This window comes from Molossus molossus, unplaced genomic scaffold (assembly GCF_014108415.1).
Source record: "Molossus molossus isolate mMolMol1 unplaced genomic scaffold, mMolMol1.p scaffold_m16_p_9, whole genome shotgun sequence".
Classification (NCBI taxonomy): domain Eukaryota; kingdom Metazoa; phylum Chordata; class Mammalia; order Chiroptera; family Molossidae; genus Molossus; species Molossus molossus.
This window is the reverse complement of record NW_023425403.1, coordinates 78,995,703-79,019,253: the sequence shown is the minus strand read 5'-3', so window position 1 is coordinate 79,019,253 and position 23,551 is coordinate 78,995,703. Positions and strand designations below refer to the sequence as shown.

Here is a 23,551-nt window from a genome sequence, read left to right as displayed (position 1 = left end):
AGATGGGGCAGAAGAGATATTAAATAAACAAATTCTGAAATAATGAATAAATGAATCTTATTTAAGACACTGTTATTTTTTTTTTCTGTCACTCAAAGTCAAGTCAAATCCTTTCTAATACTAGTGTCTAGGACAGTCTCCACTGTAGCAAGAGCTCAATAAATGTTTTGGAAAGAGTTCTTTCCAAAAACATTTCAAAACATATCAAAAACTAGAAATGAGCACTAGTTCTTTTTTCCTTAAAATATGCAGTTTGACAAATAGCTGCTGACAAACTGCCATCAGGGTGATATGTATGTAACAAAAGCGTCTCCCGAGTGATCAATTTCAAATCTATACTTAAAGATGACCTCTTCTGAGAGGTGCAAGACATTTTCTTCAGGTTCTCCTATGAAGGTGAGTAAAACATCTTTTTAGATGTTCCTATCACTTATATCATTTATCTTACATGTGAGTTCATATTTCCAAATGGCACTCCTTAATAATTCTGGGCTGATAAATTCGTTTTTTAAATAACATGCAAACACTTCCATTAAAAAATAACCTCCAAGTCGTTGAAGAGTTGCTAGAAGACTGGTTGTTTTTAAAAGGTTATTTAGTAGTAGAACCCCTTTTTCAAATAAAGGTTATTTAGTAATAGAAACCCTTTTTCAAAAGAAATCTTATATCAAAGTTCAAATTATGAAATAAAATAGTGTGTCAGGCTGAAGCACATGCGGGAGAACAGAACTCATTTCCGAACTCCATGCCCCATGCTCGGATGTCCACCTGCTGAAGAGGCAGTGAGGTGCATTTATGATTTGTGCAATTTCCTATAAGGAGACCATTCTCTAATTTTTAGCAAAGTGCAAAATTTTTCAGTAACATAAATCTATAAAGTTCTTGGCCTTGTATTCTAAAGCTTGCTTAAGTCTCAGGTAAGATACAGTTGGAATGTGTTTAGACAATGTTTGAGAATATATATTAAAATTCTATAATGTGTTACTCAGAGATGCATGTTTACCTGCACATTTATTGACATCACAGGCAGGTAGGTCCATGTCACCAAGATATAATCACTGAAAAATAACAGCAACAACAACTACAACACATGTAGAGAATATCTGTACATTGCTTACTAGATAATGTTCAAACTCTGACTATTTATATTATTAACCTATATAATCCTCATTACAAATGTCTGACTTAAGCACAATTATACAATCCCCATTATGTAAAAAGAACTAAGTCCCAGAGAGAAGAAGAAAGTCATCCAAGATTATACCTCTATCAACAGGCAGAGCTAGGGTTTAAATTCCAATTTTCTAGCTTTAGAGTAATAACAGCCTCTCCCACAATACAATACCTCTAACAATCTAACTGGAATCATGTTCTCATTTTGCCCACTGAAATTATTTACTGGAGTTATTGTAATTGTCACTGTCAATAAAAAGTCCTTAAATTCAGAGGAATGTTCTAAATTTTGGTTTTAACTGCTTTAATATTTGCATATGATGTAAGAAAAGGGTGTTCCACAAGCTCATCGACAACAACTGTCAAACCAAAAAGTTTCACGACATAATGAGATGTTTGCTATGTATACCTATCAGTGTAATTTCCCTCAGCTGTTTCATAATACTCAAAGATGATAATACTACTCCCATTCATTATGGGACTGATAACAAGGATGGCTGTACTGAGTTGAATATTATTCCCCCAAAATCCATGTCTACCCAGCAACTCAGAACATGACTTATCTGGAAGTAGGATCTTTGCAGAGAAAATCTTGTAAAGATCTTGTGATATCATCCTGGATTTAGGGTGGCCCTTAAATCAAATGACCTATGTCCTTGTGAGGAGAGGTAAGGACACAGAGAAACAAAGAAGGCAATATGAAATGGGGCAGAAAAATGCCAAGGGTTGCTAGTAGCCACAAGGAGCTAAGAGAGAGGCGTTGTATCGTTCCTCCCTGAGAGCCTCCAGAAGGAACCAATGCTACCAACACTTTGATTTCTAACTTCCGTATTCCTCAACAGTCAGAGAATAAGCATGTTGGTTAAGGCCACCTCGTGTGCGGTAATAAGTTATGGCAGCCCTACAAAACTAATATAACTACCACTTCAAAATTCTGTAGGCTGCATAAACACAGCCTAGTTCTGGGGATCAGTTGGCAATTCCACCTGCTGCATCTGATTAACTCCACGCCTCTTCACCCATCAGGTCCCATGTCAGCCTCATGAGCAATGAGAAGCAGCAGACTGCCATCCATATGTTTGTTCCACTGCTTAGGTTTGTCTGTGGTACACAGATTTGCCCTGTTGAGCTACCCTTCAGATGCTCTTTCTGAAATTCTCTTTCCTCTACCTTGTCTGTAATCTCCCACGTCATGCTGCACACCAGTGTAGTAAACGCTACTTTGCAGACAGAGAGTAAGAGAGCTGAGACCTTGGCCGTCACTGCTGATCCTGTCCTTGGCTTGATGTCACCATGGCTTGTGGGTGACACTGATGGAACTGAGTAGCTATTTCAAGCCTGTAGCTGGCCAGATGCTGCAAACACTGTAAAATGTTAGTTTCTCACAAAGATTAATGCTGTATTGATGCCACTTTCCGTCTGCCAACCTCCAAAAAGATAGAGTGGTCTTCCTGATGTGGTTTTCTTCATCATCATCTACCAGCCCAAGCAGCAGCCGACTCATGAAACGTTCCTACCTCAGAATTGCAAAAAACATCTTTAAGTGCAAAAGGTTTCTCCCTGCCCAGCATTCTTTTATGTCAGTCCACAGAATCCTTCATCCTTCTAGGGATTTTGGTCATGTTCTTTCTATATTCCATTCTGCTGCTTTCCAAAACAGTTCATATTTGTACTAAACAATATTGCATGAAAGTCTCCAGTTTCAGCTTCTAGTGCCAACTCTACATAGATAATCCCTGAAAATGAACTGGCAGGGAGTGCAAATTGCGGACAATCTGGAACGCGCGGCTCCTCAGTCTCAGTGCACTATAAGCATTTTCCTGACTCCTGTAATTACCTTGTGAACAGCCCAGCCATATTTCATACCATTTCATGCTAAAAGTGCTAATTTCACAAATAATGTGCAAAACCATGTGTGAACTGCATTTTTATAAGTTTATCTTTTTTATACTTGGCTTGCAATAATATAAAAATTAAGGTTCCTAGGTATATTTATTAGGTAGCTACAGATTGTCAGATGAGATCATCAAGGCCTAACTACACAGAAGTCATAGACTAGCTTTACAGACACGGCTTTGTTACTCTCCCCTCTACCTGGGAAACCAGTGCTACCCCGCTAGGAAATACCAAATGTCCACACTATTTCCATAGATATTGAAAAAAAAAAAAAGGACAAAGCCATCTAGCCATTTCTCCCCTTTTGGAAAAGTGTAGAAAAGATGATTCAGTGTAACTAGCCTTTATCAGACACTTGCTTATAATAAAATTAGAACTATTATATTAGCAAAACAGGGATACGTGGCAAATAAATACACACTGGCATATAGTAACAGAAAAGGAAAAAAATAGCATATCCCAGTATAAATGAGTGCATTCTAAAATAAAATTTGGAGCTGCCATAGATCTAACCCTGAAATGAAATGTAAATATTCATGAATATATTTATTAAGAATGTCTCAATGTTTGCTTATACATGTACTCATTTATGTGTCATGTCTATTCAAAAACGGAACTGAAACATATTTGTAATTATCTAAAATCATGTAATAACTCATAGTTTATACAAGAATCTTTGATATTCCTTAATTGATTACTAGCAAAAGAGCATTCAGCACAGCAGGTCTATGACTGTTTCTTCAACCAATGTGATAAAGTAAAAAGTCATTCAGTATAGGCTACTACTCTATTCTGTAGCCAAAAAAACTCTAAGCAAGAAAAATTAGTGCATTAGTATGCTCGGGCTGCCATCACAAAACAGAACAGACTGGGCAGCTTAATCAACAAAAACCCATTTTCAAAGCTCTAGAGTCCAAGAGGAGGTTGTCAGTAGGTATGGTTTGTTCTCAAGACTCTCTCCTTGGTTTGCAGATGGCCACCTCCCCAGTGTCCTCACAGGGTCTGTCTTCTGTGCGTGCTCATCCAGGGTGTGTCTCTGAGTCCAGACTGCCTCTTCTCATAAGGTGACTAGTCAGGCTGAATCAGGGCCCACCCCAAAGGCCTCTTTTTAACAGAATCACCTCTAAAAGCCCTATCTCCACATATAGTCATTTTCTGAGGCTTAGGAATTCAATGTTTTGGAACAGAATTCAGTCCAAGACATCATATATGTTTTTGCTCTTCACTGACAATTCAATTAAAGCAATATCCTACATGGTTGTCTTCTCTAACAAAACTATTTTAATATAAATGCCTCCTACCAGCAACAATGTATCCTATCAAATTATTTTACTATAATGGAAGAGACCTACACTAATATATATTTTCAAAAACTTCAATATCCTACAAGTGATATGAAACATGAAATGAATTGCCTCACAAAATTATGAGGCCCTAACCTATAACCTTCATGACATAACAGTTCCACTAAGACAACATTACTTATGTGTTAATTTGTTGTACAATAAATATTTTAGTGCATTGACAATATATATTTAAAATATAAAATGCAATTGAATTAATAATACTGAGTATTCAAAATATGTATATCAAACTAACAAATTTTAATTGGGATTTTTGGAAGTCTGTCGCATAAGCAGGTTAATGGAAGCCTTTGAAATGCTTTCTGCTTGTTACAGCAGATGAATTTGGAATTTTCAAACACTATGCAGTTTCCAGGTGGCAGCCACCTGGAAATTAAGTGTTCTAAGTGTTCACAGTAGGTGAATAAAAGGTAAACATTTGGTATTTAGTGAGGCATTTATCATAAAATGTTGGAAAGTCACAAGGAATTGGAAACTGGGAGATGTATTTGAGTAGACAAATATTTGGGTCAGACCAAGAAATTACTAGCTAAAAGCAAACAAATAAAGCCTTAAAAGCAGAGAGTAAAAAATGGAGAGAGAAAAAAATTGTATATATATCAAAGAATACTCCTGAAAGCTAAAAATGTGGAAACAGAAAAAAACAAAAATAAAAACGGACGAGCATTAAATCCAGTCTGATAATACATCGAACACTGTCCTTTGTCTAGAGGTTAATTACATTCCCAGAAGTTCCTGGAATGGTCTCTAGTATACAGTAGGAGTTCTTAAATAGTGGTCTAGTATTTTCTGGGAAACCTCTAAATTTATCCTTAAGGGCAAAATACATAGAAACTTTGGTGAGTTTCCCAGTAAGGACCCAGAAAAAGCACTAAAGAAAAGGTGACATTTACTCTGTCACCTGATGAAGGACAGAACTAGACAACATTCGAGGCCACAGCTGCTGCTTCCCATAGATTTACCTTAGAAACTACCACACAGCTCTCAGCTGAGATGCTGAAAGGCTCTAAAAAGAAGGGCAGATGAGAAAGAGGAATCGAAGGGGGAACTATTATGTCATGAAGGTAAGTAGGATTTTCTCATGTCATTAAATCCTGGGAAGGAGAGGTTAAGGGTGTAAGAATCAAGAGCCATCTTCTACTGCACATTGTGATTTACAAAGTGGGATGTGGCTGGAGATGGCAAGTAAGCTGTTGGATATGCAATTGCGAGGCTTAGAAGGAAAGTGTTGGATATAAATTTGTAAGACATTTACTTTATGAAGGTATTTAAGCCCTTGGGAACTAAAGAGATCACCCGAGGAGAAGCTATAGGGAGAAAAAAGAGAAGGGCTCAGCATTAGGCAAATGATAACAGCAACACGGAGAGAGAGGCTGCGTGAAAGGAGAGGAGGTCAGGGATACTGACTGCAAGAGGAGGAGCCAGCTGAGGCAGACACCAGATATGAGGGAGGGAGCTTGAGCTGCATGAAGACACAGAAACTATACCTTAGGTCAGTAGCAAGACAGGAGCACAGTTTCTGGCACAGACTAATCATACAACTATGCTTGTTTTTTTTTTTTAATTAATTTATTTTTGTTACAGATGTTTCTCCTTTTATCCCCATTGACACCCTCCTTCCCATCCTCCCCACCCTGTCCCCAGCTTTGTTGTCCATGTCCATCGATTATGCGTACATGCATATAAGTTCTGTGGTTTATCTCTTCCCTCACCTCCCACCCCCTGTTCTGAGGGTTGTCAGTCTGTACCCCACTTCCACATCTCTGGGTCTACCCTGTTCCTCAGACTATTATGTTCATTACATTCCACAAATACGTGAGATCATATGATACTTGTTAAATGAATAAGTGAATAAGTTACAGAGTGAACTAGCATGGCATTTCTAGAATTCAGAGTTGACTATCTAGGGAATAATGGAAATATATGCTAGAGCTATAACCCTGAAAAAGAGCTGAACAAGGTCACACTGTAAACTTACCTTTGTTTCATTTTAATACATGCTAAGAAACCCCACAGTTTTGTCATATTCTCTACTCATTAATAATATACCATTCCAATGTAATAATGAAACAGGGTGTGTGAAATAATCCATAAAACCTTCGTAGATTAGAGTTCATTAATTTCACCTGTTTAGACACGGGAAAATGTACTCAACCCCGAGAAGTCTGGAAAGGAAAGAACTATCACAATGGTATACAGAAATAAATCGTGACCCGAAACCCTTTCACAGAAACACAACACATAAGCTGTAAGCTATTATCTCTTACAAAAGAAGCAGCCCTAATGAAGTAGATTTTTGAAAATTGTCATACGGGTAAGCTCATTAGTTGCAACGAAAGTTCCCCCTGCTGATCCAGGAGTACCTAATGGCCAAGATTTGTTATATCTCAAAAACAAAGGTACTTTTTATAATTCATGTGATAGCTCACTGAGTTTTCAAATCTGGAAATTTTTAAATAATGATATACAATAAAAGAGCATTGAAATTCTCCAAAGCAAACTGACTTATTTCATCCAAAACATCACATTTATTCCTCTAAAAATTGTTCATTAATAGGGTAATACAAGCATAAAAAGAAATTAGGCTCAACAATCACTGACACTATAAAAAATTATCTCAGTGATGGCTATTCCATTTCAAATATGGAGCTGGCTGCTCCCTGTGAAACACATTAAGGGTATCTGCTGACCCATCTGCATATGCATTTCTCTACTATAACAGATGGAAACTAAACCCCCCCAGGTCCCGACTGCCCCATAGAAACACCAGGAAAGAAAACAAACAGGAGAATCTAATTACCAAGTTACAACTCTGCAAGCCCTTATGAAAGTTAAATATATTTCAAAAGCAAAAAAAAAAATCATAATATTTGTACAGAATTTTAAGTACAATCAAATGAGTCATGATAGATAAATTATATTTCAAAAACTTGATTTAAAGGCAAAAACTGCTAGAATACAAATTCCATGATAAGAAATGCAACTGAAAAATAAGTATGTTCAGGCTTACTGTTCAGTTTCAGAACAGTTGGAAAGATGGTGAAGTGATCAGAAATACAAAATGCTATTAGCAGAAAATGTTTGTACTATTTTAATTCTTGCTAAATACTTAATATGGGCACAAGCTATTAACTACTCAACTACCTTTTTTGCTAGAAAAAAAAATCTACTCTATATTTCAAGGCACTTTGCACCACTTTTTCATTCACCACTCAAGTTTAATGTTCATCAAGAACACCCATTTTCAATTCTTTTTCATCCCATTTATTCAGATTTTACTCCAAATTTCAAAAATCTCATTTTAGAAAAGCTACCTTCCCTAAGGTAAAGAACCACTTAAAAACTACTTGAGTATCCCTGAGTTATATTTAATGTTTTATTCTCTATGCCTTTTGGCCCTATCTCCCACTGTTTAATATTTTCATTTTTAAATTTCACACACATACACAATATCTTCTTCTACCAAGAACATTTTAAGGTAAAGTAAGAGCAAAGGAAGTAATTCATATCATTAGAGCATGGGAGGCAGGAGTGAAGGGTAAAGCTAAAAGTTTAGTTTGGTCTTAAAAATCCAGACCAGTATTTCCCCCTCCCCGCAACCAGGTTGTATAAGATACATACTTCAAGGAAACATACATCTCAGGAAAATGTGTTCAAGACCATCTCAAGTAATCACACGCCATTCTGCAGATAATGGGCTACAATACCCTTTTTATAGAAGAAAAAACAATTTAAAGGTAGGGAATGATAAAAGTGATTTTTTTTTTTTTAATTTAAGAAGGAATATTCAGTATGATATGAAAAAAATACATATCCTTCTTAGGTTGACAAGTTTGAATTTTAAGAAAGAAATAAACAGACTACTAATGACCAGTGTTCAACACACAAAAAAAGTACAGATAATCCACCATTTCAAGTGAGTTGTCTTTCAAAATATATATCATACATTACTAATGACCAGTGTTCAACACACAAAAAAAGTACAGATAATCCACCATTTCAAGTGAGTTGTCTTTCAAAATATATATCATACATTTGTGTATATTCATACAAATGTACATTCATAAATTGGCTGTTGGGAGCCAATGAAAGTTTTGCCCCCCATAGGATCAACGTGATAGGCAAATAAAAATTGGGTTCTTTAGATGGTCAAAAATTTACATTTGATCATATTATAACCAAGTCCTAATAATGGTCCTATCTTTTCTATGACCCTTTGTAATGATCTAAATCCACAGTCGGGCTAGAAGCAGGTTATCAATGTGAGCAGAGGGAGGAGTGAACTGAGTCTCGGGAAGTTTGGTGTCACTGGGTGGGAGAAAGCTGGCTCCGCCCACAAGGTGGGTGGATACATATTTAGGACTCTCATTAATAGGGAATACTGCCTATGACTGCCTGGCTCAGACACATAGTACACCCGGTGCTTGTGAATGACACTGAATGAGGGAGCATGACGCTGGCCACCAGTGCGGCAGACTTCGCAGCTGAGGTGGCGCTGGCAGGTATTCATTCAAAAGGTTTAAACTACAAAACATCTGATTTTTTGGAATATAGGGCCTCATGTTCTAATCAAATTAAACTCAACAAAAATAATGACAATTCATAAAACAAATGTTCCGTGCGACTCCTATTTTTAAAGTGACGTATCCAGTATGAAAACACTGTGACAAAGTGTCAAGCATACTCCAATAAAAGGCACTGATTACTTTCTGTCTTTAAGAAATGAAGACCCAGAGGAGTGAAATATTTTCTATAAAAGCACAAACCTTTGCTCGCTTTGTCCAAATGTTCCAAATCGTCCACAAATTTCAGGATATCGGGGTACTTTTCTTCACATATTCCCACCAGAAAATGAAGCAGTGTTGTTTTCTGATCTGCTGATTTTGTGTCTTTTAGCTAAATAGGATGAGAGGGAGAAAAGCAATCAAACATATTTTGATAATCTGCCTATTTAAATAATGTTAATACTGTATTTTGTAGATCAGAATAAAAGAGATGTAAAATTAGTTAATTCTATTTTTGAAAAGCAAATATTGAAATAGTTGAAAAACTACTCTTTACATATTGTTGTTAGGTCAAAGCCATTAAAATTAATTGAAAAGAAGGAATAAGTATAATCCAATCTAGTTATGTGACATTTTATGGGGGAAAAAATATATGGTAAGTACCTAGAGAAGTCAACAAAATAGTGGCACCTACAACTGCTACGTTTGATCATGTTTCCATTTGGTGAGTGCTAGAGACTACAGGGTTGGAGATACAGCAGTCGGCAGTCATTCCTCAACAGCTGCTTAGTGGGGGGAGGGGGGGGACAGAAAATATGTCCTTACCCTGGTGTGACAAATAGTACAGTAAAACTAATCACAAAGTACATTTAGGAGGACATGGTATCTAAATCGAACACTGGTAAGAGGAAGTTGTATGGGGTTAAGGAAGGGAAGAAAAAGTCAAAGGCTCAAGATCATGTGCAGAAGAGCAGCTTTTGCAAAAGGCCATAGACGAGGAAGAAAATGGCACATCTGAGGAGACTGAATGACTCCAAAATATAAGTGTGTGTCAGGGAGTGCAAAAAGGTAGAACAAAAAGATATAAATCTGGAAAGACAGAAAAATAAAGAAAATAAGAAGAAAGGTAGGTCATGCAATGGAAATAGGATTTTGATCCCTAAGAATCTGGAGTTTTTAAACAGAGGAGAGATGACCAGATGTACATTTTAGAAAGCTCCCTGCAGGGTAGTGTGGAGAAAAGATTGGAGTGAGGGTAATAACAGAAGCAGAAAGAGTAATTTAAAGAGCTGTGGCAATAATCCAGGCAGGGAAAATGACAGCCTGAGCTGAGATAATGCTTTGGGAATAGAGATAATGGGACAGAGTGGACCTGAAACCCAGGTGCCATTAACTGAGACAAGACAGAAAGGATGAGGACAGATTTGGGTGGGGTGGGCAATGAAAAAAAAAATCGCTTTGGTTATGAACAAGTTGAGTTTGAAGTTTTAAGTACATCTAAGTGGAAATGTCCAAAAAGCACGTGGATTTATATAGGTGTAGAACAGTGGTTCTCAACCTTTTTTCATTACTACCAGCTAAACTGCTTTTTAAGAAAAATTTCCCCCTAATCGTTTGCACTCATGGAATTTTTAAAGCCCAGGTACACTGTCTATGTTTATGTAATATATGCATATCCATGTTTTAGACATAACAACAGTAAGATATTTTTTGCTCACCAAAAACACTTTTTTTTTTTTTTTATCCCTTTGAAGGTGATAAAACTGTTGACAAACTCTTGAGAATTCCTCAGGGAGGTCAGAACTTGAGAGGAATGAACTGATTTAAGAACACCAGTTTGTGAGCTGTTAGCCCCTAAAGCTAAAAAGTTGATGAAATAAACTTGAATAGGTATACAAAATGAAGAGAAGAACAGGGGCCTGCAGACCAGGATGGACTCATCCTAATCTGAAATGGACAAGGAATGCAATCAGAAAGGAGATGTGCTTAAGCTAAAATCTAAGCAACGAATAGGGAGTCTGTTTGGGTTGTGTAGTCATTAGGATAAGTGTTGGAGGTGAACACAGGACAAACAGGTGATCTGGTAGTGTCCCTTACCACTGAGTAATCATTCTGAATAGATACTCATACAAGAGGAAAAAATTACTCTGCATACTAGGATTTAATTACAGCTGGAAATTCTTGGCCTACCTAACTGGAGACAGCCCTATTTACTTGCTTTCTTTCCAACAATTTCCCACTTTAAAATATGTATGTGTGAGTATGCATATAAATATATACCCCCATATGTGATACTTTTACTAATTCCACCATCACTAAATATTATATCACTATAAAAAGATAAATATGTTAATATACAACAGAAGAACAGAGTGATTCTGTGCCATCATGAATTATTAACACACACAACTTATTAATGCAAAAACTAGCATACTCCTATAAGCATACAGCTACTTTTCTAGATAGCCTGACTTTCACACGATTACCCATGTACTAGGTTCAAATGCTACACTGACCTATTCAATACACAAACCAATGCTGAATCACTATGTTGTACACCTGAAAGTAATATAATACTGTATGCCAACTATAATTTAAAAGGAGTTAAAGGATGGTTCCTGGTCTTTAAAAACTGTATCAACATTTAATCCATTATTTAATGCCTTTTAAAAGGAACAGATATCCCAATATCCAACTGTTTGAAAGCATATACTTCAAAAAATGACTCAAATACTAGCTAGATTAATGCTCACTAATATGTGTGGTTGACCTGATAATGTTAAAACATGTCCTTAAGTAGTCACATAGTCTTGGGCAAGTCACTGGATCTTAGTTTTCACACAAGTGAAATAAGAATATGGACAAGACAGAGAAAGAAAACTTATTCATATTCTACTCCAATAGTATTAAGTATGTATTCTAGTGGACTTAGTGTTAGCAGACATGGCAAAATCTACTTTAAAACAATACTGGATAAAAATGAACAAACCTAGTTAAAATCTTGGTTCAGAAATTATTTTGCATGTTTGGGCCACTTAGAATCTGTCTATGAGTTTCAGTTGTTACATATGCTGAGAATGTTATTCCAATTTCTAAACATTACCTTTCAACCATATAATTTCATTCACATTATCTATCATCTTAAATGGATAAAGCCAGATTAAAAGTAGCAAACTTTCACAAATATAATAGTTTCCCCTTGTACAATAAAGAATCAGCATACAAACTGTCTTTTTTAAGCATTCTAGTAGCAAAGCTCTTTACTCCCCATCCCCATCCCCATCCTCTTTAAAGCAGTGACCAGCCTGGGAATTCTGTCCCTTCTGTGGACACTCAGCTGCTGACTGTAACCAGTTTACAGCCTTCCTCATCATGCTCCTTTCGTGTGAAACTGGACACACAGCCGATGTGGAACATTAAGACAAGCACCATCTACCGCTATACTTTGTAAAGCCTAGAAAAAGTGTTCCAGTACTATTTGTCATATAGCTAAAAAGCCAGCAACTGCTAGGATTAATATACCAAGAAATCTCTGTGATCCACAACCATCAACTGAATCAATCTTGATCTTTATTCATGAGCAATAAGAATTCAGAATTAGAATTCTGACAATACTATAGTTTATGTAGCATCTAAAAGTTTACTAAATGTTAAGTATGCAGGTCAAATACATTCATAAAGCTAACCACTAATTTATGGAGGAGGACGGTATCTTGGTTTTATTATTGAAAACATTAACAGACTAGCAAGTAGCATATTGGTAACATTTTAATATTAAAAAGTATATTCTTTTTAATATTAAAAAGTACAGTAAAAGGAAGCAGAATTCTCCTATCCTTCCAAAATCTGTATTTAACAATTGTGACACTAAATAAAAAATATCCTGCAAATTTCCAATAAATAAATCTGAAATTAAACCTAATACATAAGACATTCAGATAAGAAACACCAATAGAGCCCTGGTCAGTTTGGCTTAGCTGTTGGAATGTTGGCCCGCAGACTGAAGGGTGGTGAGTTTGATTCTGGTCAAGGGCTTGTACCTGGGTTGCAGGTTCAATCCCTGGTGAGGTAACCAATCGATGTGTCTCTCTCACATTGACGTTTCTCTCAATCCCCCTCCCTCCCTCTCCTCCACTGTTTCTAACAATCAATGGAGAAATATCCTCAGGTGAGAATTAACAAACAAAAGAAAGCACCACCAACAGAGACCATTTGTTGGTAATGCATGATGTCTCATTCAAACTACCATGTGGCTCTAAATCCCTGGGCAGACACTTCTGTTCAGGTCCTAACGTTCTCAGAAAATAATGCATAATGCTGTCAAGGTATTCTTCCTGCTGCAAATACTCTATTTCCTCCCTCCTTCCTCAAAATAACTTAAAAAAAAGAAGACTCCTTCCAACAGCATGAAAGATGTATTTTGACAACAAGATGTATTTGTCAAAATCGTTACCTACTTGCCTCTCAATGTTTTTTCACCTTTCTGAAAAACATTAACAGTGAAGAGGGCACACTGTATTTCTACTAGTTTCTCATATCAAATATCATCAGTAATTGAGCCAGAAGAGCCAGAAGCTTGGGAGATAGTGTTAATTTTGCTGAAGAGAAAGAACAATAGAACACATTCTAATACTAACTTTTGGAAAGACACTGAAACTAAAATATTTGCTTCAAATATTCATTTAGGTTTAAAAAAATGCTTCATTTGAATTTAACAGACATTGCTTGACAGGATTCTCTTTTGCATTATTGTCCAGAGATTTGTCTTCCTAGTGAGTAATCATCACTGTTTAGTAGAGTTTCTTATTTATATATTGTTTCTTTAAGGTATATTTAATGTGGCATAGATGTCAAATAAACAAAAAGATGGATGGACTTTCTTCAACCACTCTGTTCATTCCAGACAAAATAATGTTAAAAGCAGATCCTGTAATAAATCATAGCCTAGTTGTCAGTCTGGAGTAGTTCTTTGTTGCTACAATGCAAGGTTTTGGAATATTTCTAAGGTATTAAACACAAATTTGGATGACATTTAAAGAATATTCCATTGTTTCAGTCACAATAGAAAAATTCTTAAAATAAACTTTAATAACTTCTTGGTGATTTTCTTAATTCAAAAACTATAACCCTTTCCTCCTTGATAATAAAACGTATCTTAAGAGTATTGTTAAATTAGTAATTCTCTTCCCATTATGTTACTGTAATCTAAGTATGTGTTCAAACAGCACTGACTATTTTAGATGTTGCAGACATTGCTAACCACCAGAAAAATGATAAAATGATGAGCATCTGTAATGGCCCCATGAACATTCTATGAGACCCTGTGAACAGTGCTAATGCTGAGGATGAAAGCAGCAGCTCTATGATGTGGCACTTCCCATGAGACAGGGACTAGAAAAAAACATTATTATTCTGCTTAAAATACACAACATCCCGTCCGGCCGGTGTGGCTCAGTGGTTGAGCATCGACCCATGCACCAAGAGGTCTCCGGTTCAATTCCCTGTCAGGGCACATGCCCAGGTTGTGGGCCCAATCCCCAGTGGAGGGCATGCAGGAGGCAGCCAATCAATGTTCTCTCTCCTCGATGTTTCTATCTTCTCTCCTTCTCCCTACAACTCTCTCTAAAAATTAATAAAGAAAAAAATATTATTTAAAAAAAAATACACAACATCCCTATGAAAAAAGAACTATTATTATACCCATTATTAAGGAGAAAAAAAATAAAGACCTGCAAGATCATGTAGTGACCCCCCATGTCACACAGTGGCTATCTGGTAGAGCCAGGATTTACATCCATGTCTGGGTGAATTCAAACCACTACAAACACAAAAAGACTTTAAATGGATCTTATTATTATGCACCAAAAAAATAAAATTCTCAAAAACACGGTGTATAAAAACAGTAGTAAGACAAGAGCTTTAATTCAAGTTAAAATACTGAAGCTCTATAACTTGTAATCCTAAACCTGGAAAGCCTCTAACAATGGACTCATTGTACCTTCGGGTCATTTCTAGCTCTGAGAGTATGGCATTCTTTCTATCGTTTTATCTATTAAATTAATGAAATGCCACCTAAATCCTATAACTCAAGCGGCAAGTCTTTCCATATTGCTAATATATTAGCGCTGACAAAATATATGAATATGGTTTGATGAAGACATATCTGTAAAGTTTAATCTTCAACAGACTTAAACACATATACATAATATCATAGTTCACCTTAAATCCTTTGCAGAACAAAGTGATGTGTATATGTATAAAATAACATCTCTAAATATGTTAATGGTATCCCTATAAAACTGATCATGTAAATATGAACTTACAAAGAATATATCATATTTGCTCAGTTCAAAAAATCAATTTCACTAGAGAAACCAACCCACAATTATAGAATAGATAACATTTTCTGATATACATAAATACATTAAAAATAATCACCCCTTAATTAAATTTTTCAAAAAAAAACCACACCAGTATATCCCTCAAAATTAACAGAGTTAAAAATGTTAATATGAACAAAAAATGCTAAGCTGGAATTATCACAGCCATTTTTAATATATATAATAAAACTCAATGATTTCAAAGACAGATAGCGGTCAATCAATATTAGGTAAAATTGATAATTAGATACATTTGTGGCATTCATATACAAAAACTTTTATAGTTTTGCTTAATTTTCATATTAAAATGAGAATGAGGGTTGACACATTAACTAAGCAAAAAAATCCTATAAATAATATGGACTTTTATGATTAAAATAAACTGGTTTTTATCATATCCTCACAGATATATGTTTTCTAAAGTATATTTTTAATATATTTCTTTTGCATTTTAATGTACACAGAAAGTTCAACATAAAAAGCATTTTTGTGTTTTAGTAAAATTTCAGCTATTACATTATCTACTGGATTGTTCAGTGCTCTGCTTATTTATACTATCCTCTTAGTCAACAAAGGATTTAAAATAGTTCAATATCCTTTAGTTAATATAAATAAATGAATTTTTAAAAAATTCAGTAAAGTGGCAGAATACAAAATAAATACAAAGAAATCAGTTGCATTTTTATACACCAATAATGAACTACTAAAAAGGAACACTAGGAAAACAATCCCATTCACAATTTCTTAAAACAAAAACAAAAAAACTAGGAAAAAAATTAACCCAAGGATGTAAAAGACCTGTGTTCAAAAAATTATAAGACACTAAAGAAAGAAACTGAAAAAGATACAAATAAATGGAAGCATATACTGTGTTCATGGATAGGAAGAACTGACATCAATAAAACATCCATACTACTCAAAGCAATCTACAGATTCAAAGCAATTCCTAACCAGAGAACAACAGCACAGTAGAGCAAATATTCCAAAAATGTATAAGGAACCACAAAAGACCCCAAATAGCAACAGCAATCACAACAAAGAAAAACAAAGTTGGAGAAATAATACTACCTAATGCCAAACTATACTACAAGGTCACAGTAATCAAAATAGCATGCTAGAGCCCGAGCCAGTTTTGCTCATTGATTAGAGCATCAGCCTGTGGACTAAAGGGTTATGGGTTCAATTCTTGGTTAAACACACATACCTGGGTTCAGGTTCAATTCCCGGCCCAGGTCGGGGTTGTGTAGGAGGCAACCAGTCAATGTCTCTCTCTCTCACATCCATGTTTCTCTCTCTCTCTCATTCTCTCTCTCTCTCCTTCCTTCCCTCCCCCTCTTCCATTCTATCTAAATATCAATGAAAAAATAACCTCAGGTGAAGATTAACAAAACAAAGCAAAAAAAAATAGCATGCTACAAGCATAAAATCAAGCATATAGATGAATGGTACAATATAGAGAGCCCATAACTAAGTTCACGCTGTTTTGGTCAATTATATTTGACAAAGGATGCAAAAACATGCAATAGGGTAAAGATAGTCTGTTCAAGAAATGGTATTACAAAAACTGGACAGATCGGTGCAAAAAAATAAAACTAGAACACTTTCTTACAACACAGTCAAGAATAAACTAAAAATGGATTTAAGACTTAAATGTTAGACTTGAAATCATAAAAATCATAGAAGAAAACATAGTAAAATCTCAAACATTCCTTATTTTTTTCTGATATATTGCCTCAGTTCAGGGAAACAAAATAAAAGATACACAAAGGGCACTACATCAAACTACGAAAGTTTGCACAACAAAAGAAACCATCAACAAAATGAAAAGACAACCCAATGAATGGGAGAACATATTCACCAATGATACGTCTAATAAGGGCTTAATATCCAGAATTTATGAAGAACTAATACAGCTGAACACCAAAATAACAACAGCAACAACACACAAAAACAATCCAATTAAAAATGGGCAAAGGACCTAAATAAACAGGTCTTCAAAGGGGGCATACAGATGGCCAATAGACATATGAAAAGAGGCTCAACATCACTAATCATCAGAGAGATGCAAATTAAAACCACAAAGAAATATTACCTCACACCTGTCAAAATGCCTATCAATAATTAGTTAACAAACAACAAGTGTTAGGGAGGAGGTGGAGAAAAGGGAATTCTACTGCACTGCTGGTGGTAATGCAGATTGGTGCAGCCACTGTGGAGAGCTCTATGGAGTTACCTCAAAAAAGTAAAATCGGAACTGCCATTGACCCAGTGATTCTACATCTAGGAATATAGCTGAAGAAACCTGAAACACTAATTCAAAAGAATATATGCACCCCTATGTTCATCGCAGCACTATTTACAACAGCCAAGATTTGGAAACAGCCCAAATGCTCATTGGTAGATGAATGGATAAAAAAATGGTGGTGCAGCCCTGGCCGGTTTGGCTCAGCGGTTAGAGCGTCGGCCTGCGGTCCGGAGAGACCCGGGTTCGGTTCCCGGTAAGGGCATGTACCTCGGTTGCAGTTTGTCCCCGGCCCTGGTCGGTTGTGAGGGTGGCAGCCACTCGATGTGTTCCTTTCACGTCGATGTTTCTCTCTCTCCCTCCCACTCTATCTGAACAAAAAATGGAAAAATGTCCTCGGGTGAGGATAAAAACAAAAATAAAATAAAAAAATGGTGGTGCATTAACACAATGGAATACTTACTAACTGGCCATAAAAACTGAAGAAAATCTTACCCTTAGTGACAGCATGAATGGACCTGGAGAGCATTGCGCTAAGTGAAATAAGACAGTCAGAGAAAGACAAGTATGTGATTTCCCTCTTACGTGCAAGGTAATGAACAAAATAAACTAACAAACAAAACGGAAAGAGACTCATAGCTAGTGAACAGACTGATAGCTGTCAGACAAGATGAGGGTTACAGTGCTGGGTAAAGACGGTGAAAGAATTAAGGATAAAACTAACAACAAAAAACTAATGGGGGGAAATGATGATGAAAGGACACACTTGACTTGGGGTGGTGAACACACAATACAATGTGCAAATGATGTATTATAGAATTGTACACCTGAAACCTATATAATTTTTTAAACAATGTTACCCCAATAAACTCAATAACAATTAAATTTTAAAAAGAAAAAATTATATAGAACGGTTTCAACTCTACCAAAAAAATAAAAAATACATCAAAAACTGAGCAGAAAACAAGTTCCCATATACTCTCTCCACACTCACATATTCCTCTACTAGTAACATTTTACATTAGTCTGTTATATTTGTTACAATTGATGTATCCATACTGATAAATTATTAACTAAGATCCACCGTTTACTTTAGGGCATTCCCTCTTTGTGTTCTAGTAAGACGTTTTTTGACAAATGAATAATGTTGCCTCTGCCATTTCAGTGCCATACAAAATAGTTTCACATCCCTAAAAACTGTGTTCCACCTATTATTCTCTTCCTTCCTCCCTCTCCCCAACAACCCATGAAAACCCCTAATCTTTTTAATGTATTTATAATTTTGTCTTCTCCAGAATGTCATAAACAGTTAACCCTTGAACTTCACAGGAGTTAGTGGCATCCCCCCAATGCTGTCAGAAATCTAAATGTAACTTCTGACTCCCCAAAAACTTAACTATTAACATCCTACTGCTACTGTTATGACTTATTGATAACAATTAATATATTTGTATGTGTTATATACTGTACTCCTACAACAAAACTAGAAATATAAAGATCATAAAGAAGAAAAAATACGGTTACTCTATTTATTAAAAATTTTTCACATATTAGTGGACATGTGCAGTTCAAAACTCTTGTAAAAGGGTCAACTGGAGTTGGAATTGGAGTAGTTTTTTCAGACTGGCTTCTTTCACTTACCAAAATGCATTTAAGGTTCTACCATGTCTTTTCTTGCCTTGAGAGATCATTTCTTTGTATCACTGAATAATAACATAACCTATGAATGTATGCGTCTGTTTATACATTCGCCTATTAAAAGGCATGTTAGTTGCTTCCAAATTTGGGCATATATGAAGAAAGCTGCTACAAACATTTGTACACAGGTTTTCAACTCCTTTGGGTGTACATGAGTGTGAATACTGAATCTTACGTTAAAAGTGTATACCTTTAACTGCCAGTCTTCCAAAGTGACACTCCTTTCTGCAGTGAAGGAATGTTCCCGTCGCACCTTATCCTCCCTAGCATTTGGTGTTGTTAGTGTTTTGGATTTTTGCCATTGTAACAAGTGTACAGCTTTATCTCATTTTAGTTTGCAAATTCCTAATGACATCTTGTTACTGGAGGCTGCGGTTTTTAGCAGTGTCACTGGAAAAGGATTTCAGGAACACTTGTGAAGGAACAGCTTAGTGATGGCAGAGAGTGGGCAGGCTATAGGGTAGTGGCTGCCCTAAGGTCCTTGCTAAGGTTCCATGTATTTCCTTGGGTTTGGAAAAGAGCAGGCTTTCTTCCAAGCTATCCAACCTCTTTCCTGGCTTTTTCCTGGCCTGTGCAGGTGCTCTGCCCCTATCCAATCTCTTTCCTGGATTTTCCAGAATCTTGTGCCCTTTTGCAATCTGATTCTTTTTTTTTTTTTTTTTTTTATCCTCACCCGAGGACATTTTTCCATTTTTTGTTCAGACAGAGTGGGAGGGAGGGAGAGAAAGAGAAAGAGAAAGATCGACGTGAAAGGAATACATGGAGTGGTTGCCACCCGCACGACCCAACCAGGGCCAGGGACAAACTGCAACCAAGGTACGTGCCCTTAGCAGGAACAGAACTCTGGTCTCTCTGGACTGCAGGCTGACACTCTAACTGCTGAGCCAAACCGGCCAAGGCTCCAATCTGATTCTTTTCCCCAGACTAGTGCCCCTCCTCCTTGCATGGTTATCATTTTCACTTCTATGGTGCTGGCACTCAGCAAAGAAAAATTTCCCCTCCTACTCCCGCCCCATTAATCCTGTGGAGCTATGTTGGTACCACCCCCCACTCCCAGGGTGACTGTAAGACTGCCTTTCCTGCCTAGTCCACGAGTCAGGGTGTGGTCCTAAACCCTGTTATTCCCCAGGGTTGCCATTTCCCAACTTAATCAGGCTTAGTTTGCTCATTTCTTCTTTCTTAATAATTGTCTGTCTGCCTACTCTGACAATATGATGTTGAGTATGTTTTCATACATTTATTTGCCATTTGTAAATCTTTGGTGAGGTATCTACTCCAGTCTTTGTACCTTTTATTTTATTTTTTCTTTATTGATTTTAGAAAGAGAGGAAGGGAGAGGGAGAAAGAGATAGAGAACATCAAGTGGCTGCTTCATGCATGATCCTCACTGGAGATCGGGCCCAAAACCTGGGCATGTGTCCTGACTGGGAATCGAACCAGCAACCTCTTGGTGCATAGGTCAATGCTCAATCACTGAGCCACACCAGCCGGGTATTTGGACCATTTTTTAATTAGATTGTTTTCTTATTGTTCATTTTAAAGTTTTTCATAAATCTTTTTTATATAGGCCTTTATCAGATATTTGTTTTGCAAAGATTATCTCTCATTATGTGGTTTGTCTTTTGACCCTCTTAACTGTCTTTTCGCAGACCAGTTTTTAATTTATGAAGTCCAACTTTCCAATTTCTCCTTTATGGTTCATGCTTTTGATGTGTAACTTAAAAAGTCCTCATCATTGGCCTGTAGACCAATGAGTCTCAGGTTCGATTCTGGTCAAGGGCACATATCTTGGTTGCGGTTTGTCCCTGGCCCTGGTTGGGGTCATGTGGGAGGCAACCAGTTGATGTGTCTCTCTCACATCGATGTTTCTCTCTCTCAAAAAAAAAAGTCCTCATCAAACCCAAGATCACCTAGATATGCTCTTGTGTTATCTTCTACTAATTACTTAGTTTTGCATTTTGCACTTAGGTCTATTATCCATTTTAAGTTAATTTTGGGGAATAGTAAGGGGTCTGTGTCCAGATAAAATTTTTAGCATGTATCTATCCAGTCTCTCTAGCATCATTTCTTTAAAAAACTAGACTTTCTCCACTGAATTGTCTTTGGTCCTTTGTCAAGATTAGTTCACTATATCTGTGTGAGTCTACTTCTGGGTGCTCTATTCTGTTCCACTAATCTATTTGCCTTCTTTGTGGGGGGTAGGGGGCAATATCACAATGCTTTGATCACTATAGCTCTCTAGTAAGTGTTGAAGTCAGGTAAAGTGGGTCTTATCATTCCGTGCTTCTTCAGTGTTGTGTTGGTTATCGAGGGCCTTTTACATATCCATATAAACTTTACAACCAACTTGCCAACAACCAAACAATAACCTACTAGAATTTTGATTGGGGTTGCATTGAATCTATTGATCAGGTTGGAAATACCAGATATTTAACAATATTAAATATTCCTTTCCATAAACATAAAATATATACATTTTTATTAAGTATGTTTTGATTTCTTTTATCAAAGACCATTTTATTTCTTCCAATTCTATATACCTTTTATTTAATTTTCTAGTCTTATTGCATTAGCTAGTATTTCTAATAGTGTTCATCAAGAATGGTGAGAGGAGACATCCTTCCCTTGTTCCTTATCTTAGGGGAAAAACATTGTTTTTTTTACTATTAAATATTGATGATAGCTGTAGTTTTTGTAGGTATTCTTTATCAACTTGAGAAACTTCCCCTGTATTTCTAGTTTGTTGAATATTTATGTCATGAATAGGTACAGAATTTTTTATCAAATGAGTTTTCTGCATATTTGATATAATCAATTTTTCTTTCCTCTATAGTCTGTTGATGTGATGATGGATTACATTACTGATTTTCAAATGCTGAACTAGCCATTCATACCTAAAATACACCCCATTTAGTCATGTGTTATAGTATGTTTTATATATTATTGGTTTTGATTTGTAATATTTTGTTGATGACTTTTACACCTATGCTTATACGTGTACTATTAAGGTAAATTTTCCCTTATTGTAATGTCTTTGTCTGGTTTTGGTATACACCTATTTCATCACCATACTCTTCCCTGCCACCAAAGAATAAATGTACATAAATACCATTGGTAAGTATAGGTAAGTAATACTGTATGTTTTGCCTCTGATCCCAAAAATTTAAAAACAAGGTAGATCCTTGATAAAGGAGACCTAGACAGCAAGCCTCCTAGAGTATCAAAACTGGAACATCCCATTTAATTTTGGACTTTTCATTTACAATGTAAAAATCAGGGATGGCAAGTAAGACTTATCTTGGGTGCAATCTATGATTTGTAGTAGCTGTTGGTAAGCGAGTTGTTGACGGGGATTCTGAGGCTGTGTATTTGGGAGGGAGAAAGTGTGACAGATGAGCAATGCTTGCCACAAGAGCAGCTAGCTATAGCACACAAGCACTGTACTTGCTGATTGTGAGCAAAGCCATGTTATCTTTTATAATTCTATTAAAGTCTAATCCTAATTCACAATGTTTAATAGCAACTGAAAACCAAACAGAGGTAATGTGAATAAAATTGATCAAAAACACTAGTTAGTAAAGCCAATTAAATGTTTCTTGGAAAATGCCATACATTGAATGTGTTAATGAATGAGTCAAAGGGTTTAAGAATTCTAAATAGTTTCACGTTGCTTTGGAAGTCAGTATTTCAGTGATTTAATTGGCTAGATGTAAAATAAGAATGGCATTTGTTATCTGCAAGTCTTCAGCCAAAAACTGCTTTACTTTCAAAGGGTGCCAAAATTTACTAGTGTGATTTTGCCAAATTGATAATGAATAAAAATGTCTCTAAAGTTCTTCTAAAACACTGACTACAGATGGAACAATGAATGTGTTTGACAGTGGTCTTTCTTAAAAATAATTCCATAGCCCTGGCTGGTTTGACTCAATAGTTAGAGCATCAGCCCATGAATCGAAGGGTCACGGGTTCAATTCTGGTCAAGGGCACATACCTGGGTTGCAGGTTCGATCCCCAGTTTTGGTTGAGGTGGTGCTGTCGGCAACCAATCGATGTGTCTCTCTCACATCAATGTTTGTTTCTTTCTCTCTTCCCCGCCCCTCCCTTCCATTCTATCTGAAAATCCATGGAAAACTGTCCTCAGGTAAGGACTAAATAATAATAATAATAATAATTTAATAGAATGAAAAATCAAATTTTCACCAAAAAAGGTTCATAATATTAACCTGTGCGACTGTGACAGGTAGGCAAAGCAACAAATTGCCTGTAAAGGGGCAGATGTTATGTCTCCTGCTT

At 36.2% G+C, this 23,551-nt stretch overlaps 1 protein-coding gene across 8 annotated transcripts in view; it reads right to left on the bottom strand.

The window, feature by feature from the left end:
• DIAPH3 (diaphanous related formin 3) overlaps positions 1–23,551 on the bottom strand; it is a 487,836-nt gene that overhangs the window by 186,012 nt on the left and 278,273 nt on the right. For 6 of the 8 annotated variants that reach the window (XR_004958076.1, XM_036249888.1, XM_036249889.1 and 3 more), the window contains exon 22: positions 9,200–9,329. Coding sequence is in view for 7 of the 8 variants with exons in the window: in XM_036249888.1 (XP_036105781.1) it covers positions 9,200–9,329 (130 nt within the window). In the remaining variant the exon portion in view is untranslated. Of the gene's footprint in view, positions 1–1,003; positions 1,059–8,054; positions 8,142–9,199; positions 9,330–23,551 lie in introns of those variants that run through there. The other 2 variants (XM_036249893.1, XM_036249894.1) reach the window with 2 other exon arrangements.